This window comes from Mobula birostris, chromosome 1 (genome assembly GCF_030028105.1).
Source record: "Mobula birostris isolate sMobBir1 chromosome 1, sMobBir1.hap1, whole genome shotgun sequence".
Taxonomy (NCBI): Eukaryota; Metazoa; Chordata; class Chondrichthyes; order Myliobatiformes; family Myliobatidae; genus Mobula; species Mobula birostris.
In genome coordinates this window covers 42,781,167-42,801,462 of record NC_092370.1, presented here as the reverse complement: position 1 = coordinate 42,801,462, position 20,296 = coordinate 42,781,167, and the positions used below count along the sequence as shown (strand labels likewise).

Here is a 20,296-nt window from a genome sequence, read left to right as displayed (position 1 = left end):
TACACATTTGTGAAGTTACCGAGTTTGGGGGTTTAATTTGTTTATTAAAAAGTAAAGAAATCTTGAGTCATATTAACACAAATTAATGTTTTACAGCAACAAGAAAAATATGCCAGAATCAACTGTTGGAAAGAAAAAAGGAAAACGGAAACATGAATCTTCTCCTGAAAATTCAGATATGGACAAAACACCACCTCCATCACCACAGGAAGAGGATGAATTGGGAGTGCAGGTGAATTTGGTCTTAAACTTCCCCATGCATGCTCATAGAATACAAAACTTGAATTTTATATCCTCCGTGGGATGTACATTTTATTAAGATTGGTGAACAGCTTTACATTGCATCAGATTTTGTCTGCATATTATTTATCAGGTAAAAGCATTTATCTGCTGGCAGTAATGGGTATAAGTGGAGAACCTCAGTAACTGATATCGGATGCAGTGTTATTTAAAATACTGAAACTGAAATTTCTTGAAATCTTGGGGATAAGAAGTACTGCTGAAGTTCAATTTGGGCAACATATCAAAGTGATACCAATAGCTAACATTTAATATTTTGTTTCTGATCAAGGAGGTCTGAGACTTCCAACTAATGGCATTTGTGTGCTTGTAGGATCTATCTTTAAATGCTGAATCATGAGTAGAGGAGGTATGATTACTTCTGGATTTACTAAGCACACAATACTTAAGTTTCCTATTTAAGTTATCCTTTTTTTTTTTAAACAGGCAAAGATTTCCACAACCAAATGTAAGCCTTGTATCATTCCTTTCAGGAAAGCACATTGTTATCCACTATGCTTTTTTAAATGTTAGGAAATGTCGGAAATTTTGTTCCAATGAGCCATTGTTAACATCTAGAGTTCAACCAATCATTTAACTTCAAAGCTTAAGCATTTATTTTTGAGGGCAGTCTAAAGTAATTTTACTTTTTAAGATTGAGTATCCAGCATTGGATGAATGCTTCCATGGTTACCTCAAGTTAAATAACAAAATTTGGCAAATGTAACAAACTTGGACCAAGTTCTTTTAGCCAAGAAGCCTTTCCTCCATATACCTGCTTATTTATAGATTTTTTTTTTGAATCTATGAAATTTTGGAAGCGAAATAACCAGTTAATTAGGAGCTATCAGCATCTTTTAGATCCTGGCTTAAACTTCAAACCTTGGCTTTCTAATCCATTTTTCTTGTGGTATTGGAATTCAGGTAACGTGGATATGGACAGATTTCTTTGTATGTATGTCATTGTTTTTGATTTTTATGCTGGCTGAACAGCTGAGTTTTCCTCTTATTTTCCAAATCTGTTTATCGCACTTATTTCATCCTATCCTATTTTATAACATGGGCTATAATTTAAGTCAGTTTTTCTTTAATTCTAAAACCATTTTTTGTTCTGTCATAATGTTTAGTACAAAAATAAGTCTCCCTTTTCATTCACTTTTCCAATACTTGCTTGTCTTTCTAGTTCCTAGTTCCAGCAGCTTTTGCATTCAAGCCGAAATCTCATCTTTCAATCTCTGTTCTTCTTCATATTTTCTCTTGTCTTCAGTACAAACAGAGAAAACTCTGCCCACCTAGTCATGCTGATTATGACTTTTTACTATTACCAACAGGGAAAGTGCCTCTTCAGGAAAACCTCTCATTTTAAAACCTGTGGGATTTGTTGTTATTTTGTCAGTATATTCATCCAACATAGTTATATTCTTCCATGTGTAGGGATTGTCTAGGCACTCAGGGTGATATAATGCATGCTAACATCTGCTTTTCCCATGTTCACTTAATGAATTCATTTTACGTTCTCCATTATATTGCAGTACCTTTTCATAATTAAGTTTGTAATGCACTTACTTCCATGCTTCAATACCAAGGCCAAGGTAAGCAAACCAAAGACAAACCTCACTCTAGTTTGTCTTGGGTGCTATACAGTTTTATCTGGCATTTTGAAATTAGAATGGAAAATATTAGAGAAGGATATCAGAACAAATTTTTCTGAACTGGACAGAAATGCTTAGGAACTTCTAAACTAAGTACTTATGGCACAAATTCATATTACTCAACTTAAATTTGATATTCATTGTTCAATGTATAATGGATTCTAGTTTATTGGGTGGCCACTTATTTAGGCCAACTCTTAAAGAACAAAAACTTAACACGAAAATAGCTGGAATTCCCTTCCCTTATTTGGGACTCTATGCCGCTTAATTGGGACTGGAGACTGTTGCCGAGCAGTTTTTAATTAGCTTTGATTGTGTTACGGAAAGCATCAGTCCTGTGTGCTTCTGTGGCCATTAGACATTCCACCATGCTTAGGGCTAACAGATTTTAAACAGACTCAAAAAACAGTGATATTTGTTGCTGTTTGTTGCTGTAAGACAATTCAGAACTGTTTTTCTCACAACACACACAAAATGCTGGTGGAATGCAGCAAGCCAGGCAGCATGTATAGGAAGAGGTACAGTCGACATTTCAGGCCAAGACCGTTCATCAGCACAGTTTTTCTCACTATGGCTTTGAGCATTTAAACTTGGAGATGCAAGAAACAGCTGGGAGTGAAAATGAAATGCTTTCACTACTTCAAGTTACGAACTATGAAGGATTTGGAGGATGCAATCATCAAAAGCATTGTATGAACGCAATCCATTATCTGCACTGCCTATACTGATTTTGTTCATTTACAGTGAATCAAAAGAACATGGCAGCATACACTGGTTGAATTCCTCTGGTACCTTAGGAGCTAATACAGTTTTATATTTCTGGTCAAGATGGCGCCAGTGAACAGCGATTCCTCAGGCGACATCAGATGGCCAATCTCTTCAATTATTTCACTTTTTCTGCATCTTCTGCTTGTTCTTTTTTTCTTGATTGTGTTACGGAAACTGTGACATGCAGTTTGGAATTTGATTGAATGATCTAGCGCTGTGCTGTGTCCGGAGAGCTGACTTGTGGAAAAGACCAGATAATATATTTCAATTTCAAGCATCAAGGAAGATTGAAGCATTGAGGTGAATGCAGAGGTCAGCAATCACTCCTAACAGAGGCCACCGTGGTGACGACAGCGGTATTTGGACGGCATGACAGGTGCTCTTCATAGAAGGACTGAGTTTGTGCAGCAGCTGTTCTCAAATGGGAAGATGTTTTCGATATTCTGAGATTTGTGATTATCGAGCCATACTTTATATTGGTCTCCTTCAGTTTTTTGGTGTTTTCTTCCTTGTGGCTGATTGGCGGGTGGGTAATCTGTTAGTTTTTTTGTATGTGGGGGAGGGGCGGTTGTTTGGGGGTTTTGATGCTATTTCTGTTCATTTCTGTGAGTGAGGGGGTCATGGATTTTATTGCTGTTTTTTCTGCGGGGGGAGAAGTTTGGGGATTTGATGCTGTTGTCACTGTTTGTTCTGCAGGGTACAGTGTTGGGGATTTGTCACTGATATTTTTTTCTGTGGGGGCGGGAGTGGGGGCTTTAGGGGTTTATGTGTTTTGTTCCTCTTTTTCGTGCCAGGGTGTGGGGGAAGTTGATGTCTTTCGACAACAGCTGTTCTCTTTTTGTATTTCATGGCTATCTGGAAATGAATATCAGAGTTGTATTATACATACGTACTTTGACAATAAAATGAACCTTTGAAGCTTTATAATACTGTAGTAATTTTTGTAGTGTTCTAATTTGTTCTCAGTTAAGTGTATGATTCGTTACTCAGTTAAACAGTAATTTGTCCTTTTTATATCTTTTTAACTATTTTCATGAAACTTCAGCTAATTGGGCAGCTGTTTAATTGGGCCAAACTGTACTAGTTCTGTGTCCCAAATGGAATTCACTGCATTTGCTTGTCTTGTAAGAAATGATTATGAACGAGCATGTGGTGAATGTTATGATTTCACAGGGCATGAGTATCCTTTCAAATTATCTTTGATATTTTCTATAGCGCTGTAAAAAGTGCTGCATCTTTATTGAACTATCATATTTGGGTATGAAATGGGTAGCTAGACAAAGTCATGCTCATACAGCATCCATGGTGTGTGGGATAAATTCAGATTGGTTAAATTAAGTTTGGTATGGAGGATGATTTCTAAAAGCTCAGTTTTTTTATGGATGGAGAAACCGAATGCTTCAACATCACCTAATGCATGTACTGGTAGATGGCCGTAAATTATATTGGCTGAGAATACGGATGTTGGTCATTTTGGCAAATTAAAGCTATATGGAAATGATGTAAAAGAGAAAGAAATGGGTAAGGAATAAATGGAAACTTTTCTTTTTCAGGAGTTGAAATGAATTAGTGTTGATTTTCAGTTTTTTGCTTGACTTGAATTGTTATGCCCATAAATACACAGAAGATGATGGACCCCATTCTTCACGGCTAAGTATAAAAATATCATGGTTAACATTGGTACCAATGATCAGTCCCCTGTTTCTTTACCTGATCTCATTTAAAACATGTTTATCCATGTTTCCTTTTTTAATGTAGACACGTTGTTCTTGGCTGCATCTAGTAGCAAGTTTCATGTCGTAAGCACTTGGGTAAAGAAGTTCCTCCAGATTGTGCACTAAAGTTAATGATGAGTGTTTTGTTCATTTCAAACTTGTTGATAGACATTAAGAGGAGTAACTTTTCAAAACACTCAGATGAGTTGAGGTGTTCCAGAGTGGCGTCATGATACAGTGGCATGCGAAAGTTTGGGCACCCCAGTCAAAGTGTCTGTTACTGTGAATAGTTAAGTGAGTAGAAGATGAATTGATCTCCAAAAGTCATAAAGTTAAAGATGAAACATTCTTTTCAACATTTTAAGCAAGATTAGTGTATTATTTTTGCTTTGTACAATTTTAGAGTAGAAAAAAAGGAAAGGAGCACCATGCAAAAGTTTGGGTACCCCAAGAAATTTGAGCTCTCAGATGACTTTTACCAATGTCTCAGACCTTAATTAGCTTGTTAGGGCTATGGCTTGTTCACAGTCATTGCTAGGAAAGGCTAGGTGATGCAAATTTCAAAGCTTTATAAATACCCTGACCCCTCAAACCTTGTTCCAACAATCAGCAGCCATGGGGTCCTTTAAGCAGCTGCCTAGCACTCTGAAAATTAAAATAAATGGTACTCAAAGCAGAAGAAGGCTATTAGAAGATAGCAAAGCGTTTTCAGGTAGCCGTTTCCTCAGTTCATAACGTAATTAAGAAATGGCAGTTAACAGGAATGGTGAAGGTCAACTTGAGATCTGGAAGACCAAGAAAACTTTCAGAGACAACTGCTCATAGGATTGCTAGAAAGGCAAATCAAAACCCTGGTTTGACTGCAAAAGACCTTCAGGAAGATTTAGCAGACTCTAGAGTGGTGGTGCACTGTTCTACTGCGCAGTGACACCTGCACAAATGTGACCTTCATGGAAGAGTCATCAGAAGAAAACCTTTCCTGCGTCCTCACCACAAAATTCAGCGTCAGAAGTTTGCAAAGGAACATCTAAACAAGCCTGATGCGTTTTGGAAACAAGTCCTGTGGACTGATGAAGTTAAAATAGAACTTTTTGGCCGCAATAAGCAAAAGTATGTTTGGAGAAAAAAGGTGCAGAATTTCATGAAAATGAAATGACACCTCTCCAACTGTTAAGCATGGGGGTGGATCGATCATGCTTTGGGTTTGTGTTGCAGCCAGTGGCACGGAGAACATTTCACTGGTAGAGGGAAGAATGAAATCAATTAAATACCAGCAAATTCTGGAAGGAAACATCACACCGTCTGTAAAAAAAAAGCTGAAGATGAAAAGAGGATGGCTTCTACAACAGTATAATGATCCTAAACACAGCTCAAAATTCACAATGGACTACCTCAAGAGGCACAAGCTACAAGTTTTGCCATGACCCTCACAGTCCCCCAACCTAAACATCATCAAAAATCTGTGGAGAGACCTCAAAAGAGCAGTGCATGCAAGACAACCCAAGAATCTCACAGAACTAGAAGCCTTTTGCAAGGAAGAATGGGTGAAAATCTCCAAACAAGAATTGAAAGACCCTTAGCTGGCTACAGAAAGCGTTTACAAGCTGTGATACTTGCCAAACGGGGCGTTGACACAGATAATTTGGCAAGTATCACTGACAATGCAGGGTGCCCAAACTTTTGCTTCGGGCCCTTTTCCTTTTTTGCTATTTTGAAACTGTAAAAGAAGGAAATAAAAAAGTAATCTTAAAATATTAAAGAAATGTGTCATCTTTAACTTTATGCCTTTTGGAAATCAGGTCTCTTTTACTCGCTTAGCTATTCACAGTAACAGAAATTTTGATCGGGGTGCCCAAACTTTTGCATGCCACTGTATATTTCTGCTGTGTGTAAATAGTTGCACCAAGCATGTAACTACTTTGTTGAGAATGCATGAAAAATTCACCATTTCTAAATTAAACCCACAATTTATAACCATATAACAATTACAGCACGGAAACAGGCCATCTCGGCCCTTCTAGTCCGTGCCGAACTCTTACTCTCACCTAGTCCCACCGACCTGTACTCAGCCCATAACCCTCCATTCCTTTCCCATCCATATATCTATCCAATTTAACTTTAAATGACAACATTGAACCTGTCTCAACCACTTCTGCTGGAAGCTCGTTCCACACAGCTACCACTCTGAGTAAAGAAGTTCCCTCTCATGTTACCCCTAAACTTTTGCCCTTTAGTTCTCAACTCATGTTCTCTTGTTTGAATCTCCCCCACTCTCAATGGAAAAAGCCTATCCACGTCAACTCTATCTATCCCCCTCATAATTTTAAATACCTCTATCAAGTCCTCCCTCAACCTTCTACGCTCCAAAGAATAAAGACCCAACTTGTTCAACCTTTCTCTGTAACTTAGGAGGTGAAACCCAGGCAACATTCTAGTAAATCTCCTCTGTACTCTCTCAATTTTGTTGACATCTTTCCTATAATTCAGTGACCAGATCAGTACGCAATCACCAAATATGACCAAAAACTTAAAAAGATAGGTTACCCATTTGCAATTGGTGCAAGTTTGAAATTATCTTCCACATTTGACATTTTTTCATCTGCTATATTTTCCAGAAACGCCGTTCTAGTCGACAAGTAAAAAGAAAACGATATACAGAGGATTTAGAGTTTAAGATATCCGATGATGATGATGCAGGAAAGGATTCTCCATTAAACACTTCACAATCAGAACAGGTATCTATCTTATATAATTAACCACTAACTGTTTAAATTTTAGATTTAATAATGTAAATGCTTTTTGTGTGTTTAATTGTGTATTTCAGTTTCCTCTATCTTGGCATGAGTGAACTGATGAGGAAAAAGTTGTCATTTTATGAGTTAAAATCACTTCCAACTTCCAACTTTTATATTGAGTGACCTGACTTATGAAGGCCAGTGTGCCAAAAGCCTTCACTATTGCGACACCATGGTGGCATAGCGGTTAGCTCGAGAGTTCTTTTCTGGCACCCTCTGTAAGCAAGCTTGTATATTCTTTCCCGTGTGCGTGTGGGTTCCTTGGTGCTCGGTTTCCTCCCACAGTCCAAAGACCTACAGTTAGGTTAATTGGTCATTATAAATTCTCCCATGATTAGGCTAGGGCTACATTGGTGGGTTGCTGGACGGCATGGCTCAAAGGGCTGGTAGGGCCTATTCCACACTGTAGCTGAATAAAAAAAATAAAACTATCTCTTGATATACTATAGAATTTTAACCTGACTTTTGCTCTATTCGCTTAAAAAAAATAGTATTTGTCACCGTACAGATACACACAATCTCAAAAATTGGCAGCTTGCCAGATCTAACATTATCAGGAAGAGGATATAAGTACAAGAACATTGAGGATTTGAATACAAGAATATTCAGTTGTATTGGTCCTTGGTGGGGCTGTGTGTGGAATATTGTGTACAGCTCTGCTTTCTCTATATAAGGCGATATACTTCAGGGCTGCTGGGTGTTATAAGGGTTGGGGTGCAATTTAGACAGGATTGACTGTTATAATTTTTATGTACATTCTGTAAATATTGAATGTAAATATGGTAATGCCTTTTTAAATAGGATCTATATTTGTGATAGAGAAACAAGAGTTTGGTATCCATGAAACATCTGGATCCTCAATTTCTACATATATTGAATGAGTTAACAAATTTTTAGATATTTTGGATAGAATTAATGCAGGAAGGAAATGCTAAGGTGAAGAATTAGGCGTGATCTTAATGTTTTCACCATGCATGATGAGTGGTAAACTCACTTCCAGCTAGTGTTTCTTAAAAGAGTTTAGTTGACTTAAAAGTACTACCTGAGGGTGCAGTAAGTCATCCAGGATTTGATCTGAGAAAACTGGACCAATATGCAGTTGGTTCTCAAACCTTTTTGGTTGAAAGTTTTCTTTTAAAAGGATTAATAATCTGGGAACACCCCCATCAAGTTATAATGTTACTTGTATACTAAAGTTATGTAAAGATTTTAATACTTTTAAATGTGCCCTTTCAATAACATCCCTTTGTCATCAAGTGGTATTTTCTTATCTAGAGCTAAATTTTGCATTGAAGCAAGAAGTCATCTCTTGCCAGGTTTTGTTGCTACTATAAGAAATTAATGTAGACCTCAGTGAGAATATACAGATCTAAAATTTTGAAATTAGTATTAAACTTGGTTGAATGATTCTTAATTAACACTTAAAATAAATTATCTTTGAATTGCACATATAGAGTTCGGAGATGAGATCTTTGGATTAGGGAAGAATTGAAATAAAGGCAGGAGAGGGAAGGAAGTGATGGCTGCTAATGTGAAGGAAAGGGAGATGTTCAAAAAAGAATACAGGAAGAAAGGATGTGATAAAGGATATCTTCCATATTCTGTCTCTTCATCACATGGGTGGGTACGAAGGTGAAGGTCAGAGTTGATTACTTCAGGTGAATGCAAGGGTTAGGGTATGTCAGGAATCTGTGGGAAGGTGTATGGTTGGCCAACCATCTGTTTAAGGATAAATGTGGTCAAGCAGCTCCTATAGCCCTATTGAAATCTGCGGCAGAGGGAAGAAGGAGGGTCTATCAAGGGCTGGAAACAATTAGTTATTTGGTTTGTATATCTACAACATGGCCACTGATTGAGACAGGTAAATGGTACTCCATAGTGACACTTGGTGGCCAGCATTTGAAAGTACAAAAAAAATTCCTGGGATTACATTGCTGTTAGCTGTACATGTTTTAGCTAATGTCAACCTTGTAATTGGAGTTACAAATACTGCATTTAAATTAACAATTTAAGCACACAATTTATCTATTTAGAAATAAAACTTGAATAATTACAGATGTTCGAATGTCAATGTGAATGTCGAATGTCAACAGGTGGATCTCCTGTAATGGCACTTAAAATGGGCATGTCTTCTCTTTTCCTGTCTCTATACCACATTTTCTTTCGTAACCTAAGACTTCTGCTTAATTTTCTTTTTTTCCTTTTTAAACCGTCCAGTCTTTTAAAACTTATTCTGAGTGAGAATGTGCTTACTTTTCCAGTGAGTTTACAGGATTTTAGAGATGCATTGATAGTAATGTTTAAATGCTTTTAGGTGCCTGCTGTAGATAGTTCCGATCTCAAAAGCATATAATAGGGCACTAATTCAAGCGTCTAAATCTGGTGTTTTTTATCTTCATATATACTTTGCCTCACTTGACTAAATGCTGTGCAGGTGCATTGAAGACCCTATAAATTTTATAAGTGATATTTACCTTTTCTAAGAGTGGTCCATATCTTTGTAGTCTTCCCATTAACCAATATCATTTGAGGGGTTTGTGATACAGTGTGCGAAGATTGATAGAGAATCTCTGTGCTACAGGTGTAGAGTGCATACAAATACAAGTGCTGGCAATATGCTTAACATATGATAACCCTTAGAGGGTTTTTGAAATAGTTGAAGATTGGGAAAGGTGCTAATGCAACTTTATTTTGTTTTGTCATCTTTTGAGGGCTTTTTTTTAATGCCTCTGCTATTTCTGTTTGCATCAGGTTTATCTTAACTGTAATTTCAAATTGGAATTAGGAAAAAATACTAAATTTATAATGCCATTGGTAGGCTGTTTTTCTGTCAAATCCTGGAGATGCCTCATTGGTATATTGATAGAGCTGTGTCAAACCTCAGTTTCACTCTTTCTGACCAACTTTCCCAAACCCTATTGTGCTTTTTTGTTACTGGCTCTAAAGAAAAATATGAAAATGTTGCAACTAAGATTTCTGTAAACAAAGTGGAATGAATGTTTGATCTTTTGTTGCTGGTCAAGGGCTTGGCCTGTAATTTCCTGCTCACATGAGCATACTTCACAGCACTGTTTACTTTGGAAAGGAGCTGAAATCTGTAGCTAATTAATGCAATGCAATTGTGCTATGTTTGGTTTATCTTTTAGTCTTAACTGCTTACTGAAATTTCGGAAGTGTGATATTAAAATAATATTAGCAAAACCACTGAATATTTTAGAATATAATTGTCCATGGCAGTTTCTCAATGCACTGTTGAGATTTCTTTGCATTGTGTATGTCTTAATTCCTGTGCTTTTAAAATCCCATGCAGTAAGTACAACACCTATAGTAAATTCATTAAAAGTTCTCTTGAAATTGTTACTTTGTCTTGGAGTATTGCTAAGCAAGTTTACAAGATATTTTGTTTGCAAACCACTTCCTTAAAGAACTACTGCAATATGCAAATTTTGCAAGTGAACCATCTGTCTAGAGCTAACAAGTGAAACAAATTGGCATTATGATAAATATTACTGGTTTTAAATCACTAATGTGTGCAAAATATAAGGTCTGGAATTAAACAGCTTACTTTGACCTAATTAACAGTGCACCACTTCGGTTTCCATTTTCTAAATTTTAATTGTCCTTGCCCTATATCTATTTGATATCTGTTTACTGGGAGTGCATTCAGCTAAAATTTTTTCAGGTGATGCTTCTGTGAGGTTACTTGTAGGGAGCCTGCAAATATAGCAAATGATTGGACATCAAAGATGTGCACAATTGATATTAAAATTTGTCTTTTCAGGATGCGTCAACTGGTCCGGTTACTGAGAAGATCATGAGTATGCGAATAGTGAAAAAAACAGTAAGTATTAAAAAGCCTTAGGGTGCAGTATCTAGGTTGTAATTGACATGTAGCTCTTTCCCTAATTCTCACTTTTCAATCTGTATTATAGGCATTTGAATTGTTAGTAACAGCTGGTGGCCATGTAACAGTAGCAATATAGAATTTGAGCATATTAAAATCCTTTGGCGGCTGTTGATTATGTGGATTGACTGCAATTTAGTATTTGAATGGTTGGCCCTGAACTGGAAAATGATCAGTGTGAAATGTACTTATTCTGCAAAGAATACATAATTCTGTTTGAGTTATAAATTTTCCTTGGTAGGGGCTCTATTTTAAATTCCAACACATTTTGAGATTAGTTTTCAAGATTGCCAACAATAATACTTGTGGCTTCCAGTAGTGCAGCTGTAAACTGGCTGCTGCCTCAGGAAATGGTACATTTGGCATCTGCTTAACACTGTGGGTTTGGCAGGAAGCCAGGTCGAGGTCAGGTTATTGTGAATGGAGTAGCTGGTGGTTAAGGAGGAGATAAAATGATTCATGAGTTGGTTGACACAGTAAGCAGAGTAGTTGGAATTGATAGCTTTTTTTCAGGGTATTGCAGGGGAAAAAGTAATCTCCGCCAAAGGAAACTTTTGGTGTTCTTTTCTTTCTAATTCTACTTAAGTACATTACAACTGCGTCCCTAACCACTTCATGGTGGTGAAGTGTCTGGAGACTTAAATGACAAATGGTTTGTGTTGACATTGGGTTCTAAAATGTGCTTGTGATTTCAGACCGAGTCTGGAGAAGAAGTTGAAGTAGAAGAACTATTTGTTAAATACAAAAACTAGTAAGTATGTTGGTGGATTCATTTTAAAACTGGATTGAACTGCAGCAGAAAGATTATAAATTATTTACTTTGATACCCATGAGGGTTACTACTGCCCTGCATAGATTTTGAAAGGCACTAAATGGAAAATAAAGTGCCCTCTTTCTCAATTAGTGTTCCTTTCAACATTGTCGTCAAAGCCTTTGTCTTTTTACTAAGGAACTGCACATTTTGTATTTCTGAGTCTTGCCCAGTTATCTGCTATATAATTTTCATTAACAGGTTAAAGAATTGCAAATAAACAGGAAGGAAGTAGACTAATGAAAATGCAGGAAATAAACAAGTAGCAACAGATTAAAAAATAAAGCTTCAGTAGCAAGCTAATTGTCAAGCAGAAGGGAGACAAATTAAATTAGTGAAAGGAATTAAAATATTTTAAAATTGAACATCTTGTCGATAACTAGAAATGGGAATATTAAAGGTGTAACATTCCAACAAACTTTAATAATATAAAATGTAATAGACCATCTGACAAGAGTTAAGAAAAGAATGAACTTCAAAGTTCAAAGTAAATTTATTATCAAAGTGCATATATGCCACCATATACAACCATGACATTTTTTTGCAGACGTGCTCAATAAAACCAATAACCATGACAGAATCAATGAAAGACTGCACCAACCAGATGGACAAACAACCAATGTACAAAAGACAGATTGTGCAAATACAAAAAGGAAAAAAAAGTAAATAAGCAATAAATATCAAGAGCATGAGATGAGTCCTTGAAAGTGAGTTTCTAGGTTGTGGGAACAGCTCAGTGATAGGGCAACTGATGTATACCGTCTCGTTCAAGAGCCTGATTATTGAGGGGTAATAACTGTTCTTGATCCTGGTGGTGTGGGTCTTGAGGCTCCAGTACCACCTCCCTGATGGCAGCAGCAAGAAGAGAGCTTGACCTGGGCAGTAGGGGTCCCTGATAATGAATGCTGCTTTCCAGTGACAATGCTCTGTGTAGATGTGTTCAGTGATGAGCTGCCTTTACCTATGATGGACTGGGTTGTGTCCAATACTTTTTGTAGGCTTTTCTGTACAAAGGGATTGGTGTTTCTATACCAGGCCATGATGAACCAGTCAATATAGTTTCTACTACACATCTATAGAAGTCGGTCAAAGTTTTAGATGACATGCCAAACCTTCGCAAGCTTCTGAGAAAGTAGAGGTGCTGTTGTGCTTCCTTCGAAATGGCAGTTGCATGCTGCACCCAGAACAGATCCTCTGAAATTATAACACTGAAGAATTTAAATTCCTCTACAACGGTTGCCATGAATTGAAAGTAGATGTCCAGCATCTCTCTATTCTGCATATGATAAAAATAGATTTACTATTTGACTATACTTTCCACAAAGATATTCATTCAATGTTTTTACCACTGATTTGTAACATGATGATTACATCCTAGTTCAGAATGAAAAGGTTTAAGATGTCAACAGGTACAGAATTGTGCAAATATCATCATTTGCCATTTGCACCTGTAATTTATAAATGCACCAATACAAATATGCATGTTATTGTGGAACTTATTGATCCCTACAATGCATAATAGATTCTCTTTTTTTTAATTCATACATCAGTGAGTACGGGTAAAACTTCCAAATATATCTATGGTGATATGCATGATGTACAGCCTTACCCTTCCCAAATTATTTGAAGTTGTTGGCTTTCCGCCCTACCCTTCAGGATTTTATGTCAAAATGGTATTGCATGGAGTGTTTAAAAAAAAGTTATTTTGAAGTAAGTGATTTCCTATACTCTGAGAAGCCAAGAGACTGGCAATCTATAGTGCACTTTAAGTGTAGTGGTTTGTTTTTGTTTCATATGACACTGAATCCACAAGTTCTACATAATTTATACTCTTGACTGTTTGTAGTCCAGAGCTTTCTATGTCTTTATTAAAACTACTCGTTGGCAGTGCTATAAAATGAGGAAGACCAGTGCATTTGTATAGTTGATGTCTGTACTAAATGAAATTTTTTTAAAAATTCAGCTACTGAAAATCTGAAATTGACAAAATGTTGGGGATAGTCAACCGGTCAACCTGCATCTGTGGAAAGAGAAACTGTTAATATTTCTGGTTGAAGAGCCTGATTTCTAACAAAGTTTCTTCCACTTGAACTGTTAACTGTTTCTTATTGCATTGATGTTTCCAAAATTATCTGATTTTATTATGTGCACTAAATATATAAACATTAGTTGAGGGCAGTATGTCATTTGTATTGTGACATTTGTATGGACTGACTTCTTTGCAGACCAGCTGATTGATACTCATCTATTTCTTGAGTTGGGAATAACTACTACCAACGACTGGCCATGGGGCAACTTATCAAGGGGCATTGTAGAATTATACCTTTCAATTGAGTCTCTGCTCAGATCTAAAATTAAATCTAGACTTTGATCTGCATGTCTCTTACAAAAGAATAGTTATTTTACTCAGTACTTTGCCATTTAGTCGGTCAGGCCTGATTTTGCTTTGTCCACATAGATTTATGAGCAAAAACAAATAGAATTATTTCTGCAAAAGATGTTTTTGCATTTTCCTCAGTCAAATTAACCGTTGAATTTCACAATGCAAAATACCTAAGATGCTGGAATCTGAAATTTGACAATGTTCAGGTCTGACAGTGTCTGTGGAGGGAGAAAATGGTAGTGTTTCAACAGAACTGGGAGAGTTGCAGAGAAGCGGGGAGGGTCTAGAAGAGAAGTGGAATTCAATGATTGGTTGGAGGCTAGAAGAAGTTGAATGGCACTGGTGTTTTTAGCTGAAGGAGAATTGTAAAGGCAAGTTATTAATGAGAGGTTTGTCTACAGGGATGTGAATGGAGAAGTTAAATTGAAATATGATTTTGCCAGAAGAAGAGAAAACAGAATAAAAATGAGATGGCAAATTAAAAATGACTGGAAATTGAACAGTCAGGGTCATTCATATGGACTAATCAGGTATCTTCCACAACAATCAACTGTGTTTGGTAGATTCAGAAACAATTTCCTAGTCACAGGAAGGGAAGTTGTAAAAGAATAGGTGTTAATTCATCTGTAATTATGTTGGAAGATATGGTGACATGGGTATCTCTTGTGCAAGACCATCCTGGAGGGAAGTGCCTCTTCAAAATGATGCAGGGTGGTAGTGATGTGCTTTGTGCTGGCATTGACATGGGGACAGTAAAACATAACTGAAATCAGCTGATGGAGCTAAAAATGAGGATAAGTGGATCCTTATTTTTGTTCTAGGTAGAATCAACAGAACGGCAGGAAATGGAACAGATGCAGTTGAGATAAAAACATTATGGAGGCACCGGTGTGGAAAATTTTACTTTCTGAATAGATGCAATGGAGAATGTAATGGAATCCTTGCAGGAAGCAGTGTGGGAATCTGTGAGCACATAGTGAATATTGGATCACCCACAAAGGAGAGGAAGGGAAGAATCAGAAGTGCATCCATCGTATGCAAAAATGAGAACAGGGTGAAAATTGGCAGCAAAGGTGTTGGAAATTTTTGAGTTCCATTGAAGGGCAGAAATAGTGATAGTCATCAATGCACTGGAATAAAATTGGGATGGGGTGGATAGGTACTGAGTGTGATTGAAGAAACATTCCACATATTCTGCAAAGATTCATAGCCTTACAAGGTATACAAGATATTAAGAGGAATAGATAGAGTGGATAGCCAGTGCCTCTTCCCCAGGGCACCACTGCTCAATACAAGGGGACATGGCTTTAAGGTAAGGGGTGGGAAGTTCAAGGGGGATATTAGAGGAAGGTTTTTTTTATACTCGGAGAGTGGTTGGTGTGTGGAATGCACTGCCTGAGTCAGTGGTGGAGGCAGATACACTCGTGAAGTTTAAGAGACTACTAGACAGGTATATGGAGGAATCTAAGGTGGGGGCTTATATGGGAGGTAGGGTTTGAGGGTTGGCACAACAATGTGGGCCGAAGGGCCTGTACTGTGCTGTGCTATTCTATGTTCTTACATGCATGCACATCCCCAAAGCTACGCTACATATTTAGAGGAAATGAGTGGAGTTAAAGGGGCAGTTTTCAATGAGAAGTTCAGCCAAGTTAGAGGGTGGTCTGTTTTGAGAAAGGTGTGAAGGGTTCTCGAGCAATTCTGGAACAAGGTGTTGTGGTTTGGCCATCCGTCCCGAAAGTGAACTGGTTAAATCCAGAAGAATTATAAATTCAGTGTATCAGAGATGTTGTAACTGTAGGAAGGATGAGATCAGATCAGGAATTTATTTTCACAAGAGAAAATCTGTAAATGTTGGAAATCCAAGCAACACGCACAAAATGCTAGAGGAACTCAGCAGGCCAGACAGCAAAAGGGTCTTGGCCTGAAATGTTGACTGTACTTTTTTCCAAAGATGCTGCCTGGCTTTCTGAGTTTCTCCAGCATTTTGTGTGTGTTGCCAAAAATTTATTTTATTGGATAAGAGAAGGCTGAAATATTGGGTCTTGCTAAACAGTCCTGCTTTAGATCTTTAGGTGGAGGTAAAAGCAAGCTGTGTGATTGGGGGACTGTGGCTAAAGGCTGCAGAGAGGTCATATCTAGTGAAAATGTGGTCAGTAACCAGCTGCCAGATGTGGTGGGTTCATGGTATGGAGGGAACAAGTGTAATGACTGGCATTTGGACTCTACAAGGTAGGGGTTTCCCAAACTGCAGCTGCACCACTGTCAGCAGGTTGGTCTGTGACACAGCCCTGGAATTCTGGGAGGTAGATAGGGTGGGGTAGGTGTGAGTACATGGAATGGAAAAATACTCAGTGTTGGGTTCACATTTTACAGTCATAAATCTGGGAAAGAGTTAGAGGCAAGGGAAAAGGGATCCAGGAATTGTGAAGGTTTGGAATGGTTTGGAATGGAAGTTGCCTAGCTACAGAATCAATATTTTAGTGGAAAGGTTGGAAGGTTTGTGAAGGAGTGAACTGAGTTTTAATTATGGGGGGGTTGGGAAGAGTTGAAAATGGGCAATATGTGAGTGGATCTCATTGACATCAAGGCAGCATTTGACTGCTTAGCATGATGGATATTAAGTTAAAATTGAATTCTCCACTGAGGAATCATGTCTGCACTAAATAAAAGTGAAGATGATTGTATAAATTGGATGTCATTCATTTAAGCTCAAGCATATTTCTGCAGTTCTCCAGTATGTTATGCTAGGCAAAGCCAATAGTGATCTTCCCTCTGTCATAATGGCAGAAGATAATTTATTATATTATAATATAGATGATTGCAGTTGCTTAGTGATACAGCACAGTAACAAGCCCTTCTGGCCCAATAAGCTTGTGCTGCCCAGTTACACCCATGTGACCAATTAATTGACTGACCCATACATCTTTGGAATGTGGAAACTGGAGCACCCGGAGGAAACCCACGCAGTCACAGGGCAAACATACAAACTTATAGGCAGTGATGGAATTGAACCTGGGTTACTGGAGGAATAATAGTGTAATGCTAGCTGCTATATTGCTGTGCCTGCCCTGTTTTATTAAATTTCATTTGCAATTCCAAGTACTACAAACAATATGCTTGGGCTGAAGAATTGGAGGTAACATTCATATCATACTAGTGCCACCCAACTAACTTGTCTTAATATTCAAACAATCTCTCCTGAACCTTCAATGACTGGCGCTCCTCCATTTAAAATCTAGGGCTTAATTGGGACACTACATACTTTTCAGCTGTGAATACAGGTCATATACTTGATGGTTTGTATTCACTCAGTTCATAACTCCCCAAAACTATTCCCCCCATCTAGAAAGCACAGTTCTTGAATGTTGATAGATTACTCTGAATTTATCGCATCAATGCAACTCCAACAATCCTGGCAACTTCAATTTTTGAAACTAGCTATTTCATTGGCATCCATTCCCTACCCTGAATGTTATTCCTTCCCACCAATTCATTGAAACTGAAATATTTTTACTGGTTCATTGTACAAGCATGTTGCAAGGCTGCTTTGATCATGCCCTTAAACTTGCGACTACAATTTTAGAATCACAAAAGCAGAAAGTGGTGGTCACACAAATTCTTTCCTGACATACTGGACAAATATTCTGGAACCCTACCAATTATCACTGAAGTATCAAACCGCATTTCAAGGTTGCTCAGGTGCCAACACTTTCCAAATCCTATGAAAAAGGAAAAAAAATAGTCGTGGCATTCTGAAAAGTAATCCTCTGTATAGACTGTTATGTTGCATTAATTTGATTATGCACAAGTATTTTTGAACCTTTGTTCTATTGCATTTCAGAGGAATTAAAATATTAACCCTTCCCCTACCCCACCAAAGGCAAGTATAATTGGGTTGTTCATGCTTCTTGCTTCAATGTAATAATTGAAGTATTCATAATTTTGGTGATGTGATTTCTAAATGTTTTTTTTCTTTTACCACCCTATCCCCTCTCCTCAACCACACTCTTCAGCTCCTACCTTCATTGTCAGTGGACCACTGTGGAGCAACTGGCAAAAGACAAGAGAATCCATCAGAAGATTAAACGCTTCAAAGCAAAGCAAGCACAAATGAATAAGTTTCTCACTGAGGTCAGGATTTTATTTTCAGAGATTAGTAAATTTATCTTTGTGTTGCTCAAATTGTTTTCTAAGGCATTTTCAATTTTCATGTTCTTGTTAATCCATGCACTTGTATGTTTTCTTTTTGAAAATTTTTCTATTCAGTAAGCTTTCTTCATGATCTAGGCTTCACCCCAACTCATTGTTTTGTTTTACTTGTCGTCCTCTGTCTGCATTGCCTGACTTTTACAGTACAACTCTCATTTTCTTGCATTGTTGCCTACCTTTCCTAGTCTATTTCTTTTCCCTCTTTTTTTTCTTCTTTTGCTCTGAGCTTCTTGCCTCCCCCATGCTTTCTCTTGACTCTTTGCATTCACTGTCGTGTATAATCTTTTGGTGACCTGAATGTGTTGCACAGCTCCTCTGAAATACTTGGCCACATTTTCCCTTTTTAGTGCCTTTCCTCCATGGCATTAAGCCATGTCTTGATTCTAGTCACTTTAAAGATAAATAGTTGGACATTTTCAAAAGTTTTTCTTAGCATTTTCTTTTCACTTTTTCTTTTCTTTGTTCATATTACTTCATCTACTTATTTTTAACAGTGACAAGCAAGCTGGTATGGTGGAAGTGTTGATATTTTTAGTGAATTGCCAACCCTTTTTGAACACTGGCTGATTTTACTTTTTATTAACTTCAATTTCAAGACTAAAGACCATAAGACATAGGAGCAGATTTCGGCCATTTTGGCCCATCAATTCTGTGCCGCCATTTCGTCGTGGCTGATCCAGCTCCCTCTCAGCATCAGTCTTCTGCCTTCTCTCCATACCCTGGCCAAACAAGAATGTATCAAACTCTGCCTTAAATATACCCAATGACTTGGCCTCAAGTACACCCAATAAATTGGACTCCACAGCTGCCTGTGGCAACAAATTCCACAGATTCACTACTCTCTGGCTAAGTAAGTTCCTCCTCTTCTCAATGCTAAATGGGCATCACTCTTTTCTGAGGCTGTGTCCTCTGGTCTTAGACTCCCCTACCATCCTTTTCACATCCACTCTCTATAGAGGCCTTTCGACATTTGATACCATTCAATAAGATCCCCTCTCACTCTTCTGAATTCCAGTAAATACAGGTCCAGAGCCATCAAACAGCCCTCATACGATGAACCTTTCAGTCCTGAAATCATTTTCGTGAACCTCCTTTGACCCCCCCCCTCCAATGTCAAGACATACTTAGATAAGGGGCCCAAAACTGCTCTCAATACTCCAAGTGAGCCCTCACCATTATCTTGTAAAGTCTCAGCATTACATCCTTGCTTTAATATTGCAGTCTTCTCATAATGAATGCTAACATCGCATTTGCTTTCCTCACCACTGGCTCAATCTGTAAATTAACCTTTAGAGAATCCTGCATGAGGACTCCCAAATCCCTTTGCACCTCAGATTTTTGAATTTTCGCTCCCTTTAGAAAATAGTCTGCACATTTATTTCTTGTACCAAAGTGCATGACAGTACACTTCTTGATACTGTATTCTATCTGCTACTTTGCCCGTTCTCCTAATCTAAATCCTTCTGCAGCCTTTCTACTTTCTCAAAACTACTTGCCCCTTCACTTATCTTGGTATCATCTGAAAACTTGGCCACAAAGCTGTCAATTCCACCATCCATTCATTGATATACAACATAAAAAGAAGTGGTTCCAACCTTTGTAACACCACTAGTTACCGGCAGCCAACTAGGAAAGGCTCCCTTTATTCCCACTCTTTGCCTCCTGCCAATCAGCCACCAATTTACCCATGCTCATATCTTTCCTGTAATACAATGAACTCTTAACTGGTTGAGCAACCTCAAGTGGGGCACTTTGTCAAAGGCCTTCTGAGGATTTCATC

At 37.8% G+C, this 20,296-nt stretch overlaps 1 protein-coding gene across 6 annotated transcripts in view; it reads left to right on the top strand.

The window, feature by feature from the left end:
• Positions 1 to 20,296, top strand: part of chd7 (chromodomain helicase DNA binding protein 7) — a 232,204-nt gene that overhangs the window by 110,638 nt on the left and 101,270 nt on the right. For all 6 annotated transcript variants that reach the window (XM_072254598.1, XM_072254614.1, XM_072254623.1 and 3 more), the window contains 5 exons: positions 97 to 232; positions 7,030 to 7,149; positions 10,991 to 11,050; positions 11,809 to 11,864; positions 18,321 to 18,438. In XM_072254598.1, coding sequence (XP_072110699.1) covers positions 97 to 232; positions 7,030 to 7,149; positions 10,991 to 11,050; positions 11,809 to 11,864; positions 18,321 to 18,438 — 490 coding nt within the window. The remainder of the gene's footprint in view (positions 1 to 96; positions 233 to 7,029; positions 7,150 to 10,990; positions 11,051 to 11,808; positions 11,865 to 18,320; positions 18,439 to 20,296) is intronic.